The following is a 9,446-nucleotide window of genomic DNA, read 5'->3' as shown; positions in this document are numbered from 1 at the left end:
CATTATGTTCTAGAATGTAGATGAAGAAGCTATGGTGGAAGTGAGGACTCGATTCGAGAATGCACGAAAGTCCAGGAGGCGCGTTCTTACAAACCCCAAGCTTTCACAAACTTTGGTGAGAATGATGTCCATCTTATCAAAAACTTCTGTTTTTAAACCAAGAAGTCGATGAATATCTATACCTTGCGAGGCATTTCAGGACTTAACTTGTGTGTAGGGCTATGGTTAAGGTATGTAATGAAAGATTGTGGGAAACTACAAAATTGAATTATTCTTTATATTTTTTTCATCTCTCTCTCCCTTTTCTTTCTTTCCTTTTTGAGTCTCTTGCTTTCAGCTCTTAATCCTGCCCCGATAAGAAGTGCAATCACTTTAGTAGATTTTACCCTTCCTTCATTGTTGTTCGTACTCTAGTTTTATTTGTGTTTCTTTTATATGTGAAGTTTTTATTCTCAGACTTATTGATTAAAAAGCTGCTTATACATAAAAATATTAGATTTCCATCTGGAGATGGTGCTGATACTGTGCAGAAAGTGAAAAGAAAGGCTCCATATGTACCGAAATAAAAGTATTGTAAGACAGTGATTGTTTTCAAAATAATTAAGATAGTTGTGAAATACTGTAACGAAATACTATTTCTCAAAGTGGAAGAACATTTTTGTATAAATTTAAAATAACAGTATTTGTATATTTTATTACAATAGAATAAGATATGAAAGTTGATTAAATTTAAATTCGTTTATTCACTAAATAAAAAGAAAAAAACGTTTTGTATATTTCATCGCAGTGGCGCTACTGAGCACATGTCTACTAAAATACATGCGTAGTGAAGTAGTAAAGTTAAATTTTATAATTACATGGATATTTCGATCTTCAAATGAATTTCAATTACATTAGTATAGGATTTATTTATTTTGTCTTATTGAAACAAAGGGAGTATTCTGTGGTGTCAGGAGAGGAGGAGTATTTACCACACTCTCCAAAGGTTCCCTGTGAAAACTTGTAAGCATTAATTTAAATAATATCTTAATTTCATAGGAATGCTTTAAAAATAAAAGTTATATAATCGTATTAATTATATATCACTATCAGTATAACTTACAAGCAGAAGAGAATTCAAAAATATTTTAGATTGTCAGATACTACAGTTATCCCAATACATGCAACCCATTATTTTTCAGGAATTCATAACATATCATACACTAATATAGACAACAATGAACCATTTGAGATTTCTTTCTAGGCTGTCCTTGCACACCAACCTTTGAGCAGAGTAAAAACCTTTAAAAAAAAACAAACCTGCCTTCTATTTTTCAAGAAATTGTTGATTCCCCTCTTAAACTCCTGAAAGGTGGCAGCTTCCACTACTGCTGATGACAACTAATTCCATAAGCTAATCACCCTGTTATCAATATAAAACTGTCTTAAATTTAGCCTGTCTTTTTCCAACTTTTCAATTTTTAACTCTTTGTCATATTGTTTTCAGAATTCAACACAAAAAATCAGAGGCCTTTTTATTATTGATTCCTTGCTTATTCTTCTAAACTTCAACAATATAATCTTTATCCTGTTTTCTCAAGAGAATATAATCTGAAAAAAAGATTTTGACTTATTTTTATAAAATAATCCTTTCATACCAGGAATCATCAACCCTCCTCCTCTGAATTCTCTTCAGTAAGTCAATATACTTTCTTAGATATGGAGACAAAGACTTCAAGTGATGACAAACTATAGTGATTTGTAATGAGAGACAATTACTTCTTCACTTGTAATCAGTATATATGTACATGCATCCTAAAATTACATTAGGTTTACTATTAGCAACAAAGCACTGTTTAATAGCTTAAGTGACTTATTCACTACTTTGTCAAACTCCTTTTCTTTAATTATGCTATTGCATAACATTTAAGGGCAACAAAGGGCCTGTTGATCCATTAAGGCTGTCTCATCCACAAAATTAAACTATAAATATGAACTCAAAACCAGCATTTATCATTTAAATGTTTATGAAACCTTCCCTTAAGCTCCCTGAAATTTACTGTATCCACCACATTTGAAGGGCACACATTCCAAAAGCCAACCACCCTGTTTGAAAAGTAAAAATTGTCTTAGCTGAAGGTTACACCTAACCCTACCAAAATTTATATTTGTGTCTACTTGTCCTACCATTCTTGCCATTTTGTTAGGAAAAAAAAATAACACTATCAATTCCATTAACAATATTAAACACCACATTCAGATTCCAACTAACTTCTTTTCTTGAAGAGAAAACTATTGCAGAGATTTTAAGTGTTTCTCATGTGACAACTTTTCCATCCCATTTATTATCGTAGTAGCTCTTCTTTGAACCTTTTCAATAGTTCAGTGTTCTTCTTATATTAATCTTCTACTTTCTTCTGTCCAACCATTTTTCAATCCAGTGAGCCAACTATTTTAAACATGTAAATGAAATTATGATAACTCAAATGCATTACTTTGTAAGATAATTAAAGCTCAGTTGCTAAATATTTAATTTAACTTTAAAGATTATAAATAGGAGTATAATTCATTGTATAAGATTCTGCTTTTAAAACTAGTATATTGTTTAGAATATGAAGTAGTCAGTTCTGGAACTTGCTGTGTATAATATAGCTTGAAACCATTGATTCATCAAACTTAGAATATTTAGATGTGTCTGTGGTTTTTTTGTTTGTATGTACGTTTTTCAGGCCTCTTGAGTTTTTAAGTTGTGATGAGCCATTAGATTTAGAAGGAAACACAACGGCTAAGGAAATACTGGGCTATGGGTGCACCAAAGTGAGTATATTGGATATATATCTGAACTGTTTAATTATTGTGATGTAGACATTTGTAACTGTTAATGGTAACCTGAAAATATTTATACAATACTAATGTGATTTGAACATAACACCTTGCTAACTAGATTTAAATCTGTAACAAGTGAAAGTTTCCATTTCTTTTCAGTGTTCTCAATGTTCTCTTGGCATATGTTAAAGTACCAGTCACATCTATTTTAAAAGGGACAACATCTTTCTTAGGTGTTAGTTCATTGGTAAAAAAAAAAAAATCTAAAAAACTAGTATAATCATTTTTTGAACATCTGTGCTGTACTTACAAATATATGTTACAACTTGTGTTTCATTTACACGTATAAATAGCATCATGTTGCAGAATTCTTAGTTGATGTACATGTGTGCATATTTGCAGTTATGTTCATTCCTTATTTTTATCTGTGCTAATGTTTTATAAGGAATGTTCAAGAAACAAAAAAACAAGATTTTTTTTCCCCATATGCTAAATACATGTAAACTGTGGACAATGGAATTGTCTTAACAGGTTGTGAGGAACCAATTGAGCATTACATATTATTCCAGTCTTCTTTTCAAAAGCATAAGGCAGTAGTACAAGTTAAGCTATGATGTCATAATAGTTATTCAAAAAACAATTACTGACATTAATCTTGTATAATGTATGTTGTGTTTATTGTTGATATGTTCTTTACAGAGAGGTATATAAAGTCTTTTAACCCTTTCACTATGCAATTAATTTTCAGGTTGATGCCCCAAAAGTGTCAATTATCCACCAAAAAATAAAACTATGAATTTGACCCTTTGTGTTACTTTCTCAATATTGAAAGAAGCTGTATTTTCTATATCTGACAGTAATATTCCTTGAAAACCATATTGGATAATGAAAAATGATGATTTAAACAAAAAATTGAGGAAAATTAGAAGAAAAGTATTCTCCAGTAAATGGCATTAAATATAAGTTAAACTAAGTCAACAAGAGGCCAAAATCATTACAAAATATAAAACACATGATTTGGATAACAATATCTAAGATATAAAGAATCTGTCTTTATATAGATTCTTTGTGTTCCTGCAAAGTTGATAATTTTGTAATGAAACATATAAACATCCAGGTTTCATGGCGTAGAACACAGATGGCAGCACACATTCAGATTTGGTGATTGTTTCAAGTACAGGGGGATATTCCCACATGTTGCAGTAGAGGGAAACTTTTTTGGTAGCTGTGTGGTAAATCCGAATTTTGCATCCAGTGGGTATAAATGTTTATTTGGATTTATCCAAATTACACAGCAGAAGGATTAAACATTTGACACCCATGTATTCTGAGCTGCAACATAGAAAAATATAAAGTAAAGAGTAACAGGAGTAGGGTAGCTGTCCACATAACACAGTATAGGCTATTTATAACTTTATGGAGTATTAGAGTTATAAGTACAACTAGTAAGATGTCCATATTAATTTATATGGTGATGTCCTAGTGTCACATGCACATGAGAATCATCACAAGGTCAATATCCATTCACTGTTAGAAGATGTTTTAATGCAACATGATAATTCTGAGCCTTATATTGCTTGTCATACAATCTGTTTTAATTGACAGACCTGCCTTATTCTACGTAATAACCCTTAGTTAGTACCCTCTTAATTCATTCTTTATTCACCCTCTCAACGACAATTTGTGTAGACATCACTTCCATATAACTGACATTCTGAAAGCAATTGTTTGTTATTTACATCATAACACCACAATTTAGTATTTTGCCAAATTGATATGATGAAGCTTATAGAAGGATGAAACAAATTAATCCTATTCAGTGACTACTGTGTTGAGAAATGATGTCCCATTGTTGATTATACATGTACTCTATTAAGTTTGACCCATGGAAAATTAACTTCTGTGTCCTTCCGAACATCCCAATGTTAGCTAGAAGTATCAAGTATTTAGACATATGCAGCTTCCCTTTTAGTGAATAAGATAATCTAAAGAATTCTTAGAATTACTAAATTTGTTTTCTTTAGCAATATTTTTTTTTTGTTTCTTTGTTCTGAAATCAGAAACTTTTTCTTGGAGCACACCTGTAATTCTTTGTGTAATGATACATATCATACTATTTGTTTTAAATCATGAATGGTTGATTAGCTACACAGTTATGAAAAAACATGATCTTTCTAAGTTATAAGGTTTTAGAAAAGTGATTTTCTTCAGTTTTTATCATAGAATGTTTAGAGCAAAATGACCTTTAAAAAAATGAAAATTTGGTTACCAAATGTAACACTCGCTGGTATATTTCAAAACAGTGAATATGAATAATCTGAATTCAGAGTACCTGTTGCATGTTATTTTACTGTATCGCATACAAAGATATTGTGTCTGGATGCAAAATAAACATTACATAATTTCTATCTATAGCAACTTTAATTTAGTAGCCACAGATACATGTATTTCTTATTCTGTTCTTAAAATATATTAAAGACAGTATTCTTGTGTTTTGTCTATGTTGGAACCTTTTATTTGGTTTGTTTAGAAACATGGACATAAGTGGCTAGTTTCTAATTGGGCTACCAGTATAAAACATATTTTGCATTACCCCTTGCTGTAACAGAGAACAAAAAGACTTAGATTATGAATTTTTGTATTTTTTTCATATCATTGCTTTAAAATAGGAAACAAATTTACTTAATGGCTTTTATTTCTTTTAATAGTTTGGTGGCCAGCGTTATGAAGATGTTGAGCAAACTCGGGTAAATTGTACAGTTCTTCATGGAATAGAATGTTATGGGAACAAATCATTTTTAAAAGATGGCTTTCCATGTGTCAGGTAAAAGAGGCATCTAATGAACATTTCACAAATTAATGACAATGGGATAATTTTTGAATATGCTCTTGACATTGATCCTTTGACAGATGAAATCAATTCTTTTATTTAAGTAACCATGATTCATAGTAACAATAAGGGTAATAAAGCAATTGTTTATTCAAAATTAAAATGTCAGCTTGCTTAGAATTTTGCTGTGGTGAACAAAACAACTTTATTTTATGTCTGATTGTACAGACAGTGAATTTGTGTATAGTGTTTTTCAAAAATAAACAAAGACAAAATTTGCTGTTTTATGAAATGAAAATTTTATTCAAAAATGATACAAGAATGTAAGGAGATATAAATATTAATAATTGAAATCTGCAGTAAAGTTCCCAAAAAAGACATTTTACTGAGAATTTTTTTAAACTTCCAAAGCTAAGAATTCATATAGATATCACATATAAAATTATTTTTTACAGAAGCCACATAATCTGTAGGAAAAAGCTCATCACAAGTTTCAAACAATTTCATCCAGTCGTTTTCTTTACAATGCAATAAAACAAACCATAAGACAAGTGTGTGAAATCGATGCCTCATGGCATTTAACAGTTAATCTACTGTATACATATAACTTGTGAGCAAATATTTTGTATACATATTTTGAACAGTTTAATACATATTGACTTATTTTTAGTTCAAGGCTAAAATCTTTTTCATAATAATTGTGCATACTAATTTTGGCTTTTATTTACAGTTGTATAATCATGACTATTAAATAAAATTCAGAAATGATATGATCCAGCAATAAAGATACTTTTTCTTACCTAGTAAAATTGGCAAAGGAATTTGTGTATATGTAAGAAGTAATGTTAATAGTACTTATTTGTCTCGAGTGATTTTGCTTTTTTTGGTGTTTCATTAGGCGCCCTAGACATTTGAAAAATAAATCAAAGTTGAGTCTTACTACACCAGTTTGTTTTATTAGTTGTTGACATTCCACATATAAAAAGTAATGATAATTTGTGTATATTGATATTTTATTAGGTCTAACTTATACACCAGTGGTAATTGATGAAAACTAAAATCCATGAAGGTAACAAACGTGTAACGATAATGGATATTTATTTGCAAAATTTTCTTGAGTAAAAGTTGAGTCAAAAATATGATCAGTAGTCAGTTTATTGCTAATTTATCTAATAGTTATAATAAAGAAGAATTATACATGGTGATTATACAGAAAACCTTATATTTAAAATGATTACATCTTAAAAACTACTTGACTAGAATATTGAAAAACAAAAGATTTTTACTGGAAAAGTTTAGACATGGTATGTAGTGTTAAATTCAACAGTTATGGAAAGGTATGCTTTATTTTCAAATAAAGATCTATGTAATCGAGTTTAGAAATCACTACATAAAGAATTTTTTCTTCAGGTACACAGGACACTACTTTACAACAACTCTACTGTATTCAGTGTTGCTAGGATTTCTTGGAATGGATCGATTTTGTCTTGGACACACTGGCACTGCAGTGGGAAAACTGTTAACTTTAGGAGGGGTAGGCATTTGGTGGATTGTTGATATTGTTTTGTTGGTGACAGGAAATCTGGTGCCGGAAGATGGAAGTAATTGGATGCCTTATGTATAATTTCTCTTATCATTAAATTTTTTTTATTGAAACAAAAACTTTGAGTGCTGCATTAGTACTTGTATATGGAATATATACAATTATGATAAACAGAATTGTAAATTAAGATCACTGCAATGAAATGAGTTGCCCTACTTTATATGACATCAAACTGAAAAGTTACTAAATAATTTTTCATATTGTAGTAGCTAAGATATGAAGCTATATTTTGGTTAGGATTTAAGCCTTAATAGCTTAAATTTACAGACTTCTGATTTCAGAACACTGGTGTAAGTCAAAACTTTGGATTCTGACCCTGATTGTGGTATATTCCTTAATGTTGTATTTGTTAAGGATCTATATAAGTTTAGATGACCTGTTTATTATTCAAAATTTTGATGTAACATTTTGGTATATTTGTGCAGTGTATTAATCACCTTCTTTAATTTTCTTCTTTGCTTTTAAAAGAGGAGAAAAGGTATGTGAATAGTTATTACATAAAAAATAGTATTTGTTAACCATGACTTTGAAATATATAATAAAATGTAAATTTTCTTCTCTACACTAAAACGTGTAATTTCATACCTTGCAAAATAAATCACAAAAAGTTTTCATACAGGTGCTTGAAAACCTTGATAAGTACTTGAAATTACCTTTTATTAAATTCAAGTCTTTGAAAATTTGTAAATCTATACATTTCACTATCAAAATTGCCTAAAAGTGCTTTAAAATTGTAAACTTCTAATAAAAATGAATAGTTTAGTTGGACAACCAGTCAACCCCCACATGAAAACAATCCCCACCCATCTTTTCAAAGCCTTTTAATACTGTACATGACATAGTATTTGAAATAAAGCAGTCAAAATCAGATTCACATCCTCAATAGTCTTGTGTAGCTATAGTCTGTGACTCATAAAATCTAAGTCTATAAAGAAACACCCCTCAACTTACCTCTGCATGTTGCATTCACATAATCAATTAACTGGAAAAATCAAGAAATTACACACAATGATGTCAGAAATTAAAACGACTATTAATGTTCAAGTTTTGCCCCAATATTTTTATGTAGCAAACTCTTCAAGAATAAAGGATTAGGTAAGTATTATATTATATTATTAACTGTAAGCTTTGAAATGTCCAGAGCATTTTAATCACTTTTACCAAAAATTAGTTAAATTTAGTGCCTGATGACAAATGCCAGTGTGAAACTAGAATTGACAACAATAGAATAAATATGAAAAGCTGATTTTTATTTTACTTGCTCACAATGATCTTTGAAAACTAAGAATGCTTGTTGCTATCCAAGGAAATTGGACAGATAATTCAGTCAAACAGCAAATATTTAATAGATATAATGGTAAATTGAAGATATCAGCTTTTTGTTCTTTTTGTTTATAAGGTTTATGTTTTGACAGAAGGCTGCAACCAAAAAATTTGGATTCAAAATGATTTAGAGTTCAAGGGATTTAAGTTTATTTTTAATATTATCTGGGTAACCTCCCATAGGGAAAAACTTGGATCTTACTTAAAGAAGGCTGCCTTTCACTAATATTTCTGACAGAATCCAAAATATGTTTCATTAATTATTTATGGGTGTTCGATATTGGTGTAAGTACATGTACATATGTATTCAGTATTTATCAACATATTGCAAACTAGTCTGTTAAGTCATACAGGTGGGATATAATTGTTGCATTAGGTCACAAAGCTGTTATAATTTCTTACATTCTGTTAAAATACAGATTTCAACACAAACTCAGTCTGATTATGTAGAGTTGGCAGACAGTCTACTTTTTTCAGTGATTAAATCTAGGTGTTCTGAATGTGGTTTATGTGAAGCAATAAAAATTGCACACTTATCTTTAAAGTGTAATATAAACTGGGGCCTATTCTGAGAAGATAAGTAACTATAGGTATGATACTGGAATGTTGTTACACATACTTTAACAAAGTATGATACATGTACATGTTTGCCAATATCCTATCATGCCTAAAAGTTTTCTTATACTTAGTCTACAGTAATATAAATAGTTTTTTTGTGAATTTTATGTATAATATGTATACATCTGTAAGTAAATACATTTTGTGTATGAGATTCAACTTGATAAATAAAAAATTTTGAAACCAACAAATGAGTTCAAAGCCTTTTAATATCGTACATGACATTGTATTTGAAATAAAGCAGTCAAAATCAGATTCACATCCTCA

At 29.7% G+C, this 9,446-nt stretch overlaps 1 protein-coding gene across 1 annotated transcript; it reads left to right on the top strand.

The window, feature by feature from the left end:
- The first annotated feature begins 784 nt into the window (after nt 1-784).
- LOC106459589 (TM2 domain-containing protein CG11103-like) lies at nt 785-7,743 on the top strand. The gene is made up of 4 exons (XM_013919217.2): nt 785-1,002; nt 2,709-2,796; nt 5,514-5,629; nt 7,046-7,743. The coding sequence occupies exons 1-4, from the start codon at nt 878-880 to the stop codon at nt 7,257-7,259; spliced, it is 543 nt and encodes a 180-aa protein (XP_013774671.1). The 5' UTR covers nt 785-877; the 3' UTR covers nt 7,260-7,743.
- The last annotated feature ends 1,703 nt before the right edge of the window (nt 7,744-9,446 follow it).

The sequence above is a fragment of the Limulus polyphemus genome, unplaced genomic scaffold, assembly GCF_000517525.1.
Source record: "Limulus polyphemus unplaced genomic scaffold, Limulus_polyphemus-2.1.2 Scaffold633, whole genome shotgun sequence".
NCBI lineage: Eukaryota > Metazoa > Arthropoda > Merostomata > Xiphosura > Limulidae > Limulus > Limulus polyphemus.
Note: the sequence above shows the minus strand (reverse complement) of the source record. Positions and strands in the feature narration are given on the sequence as shown.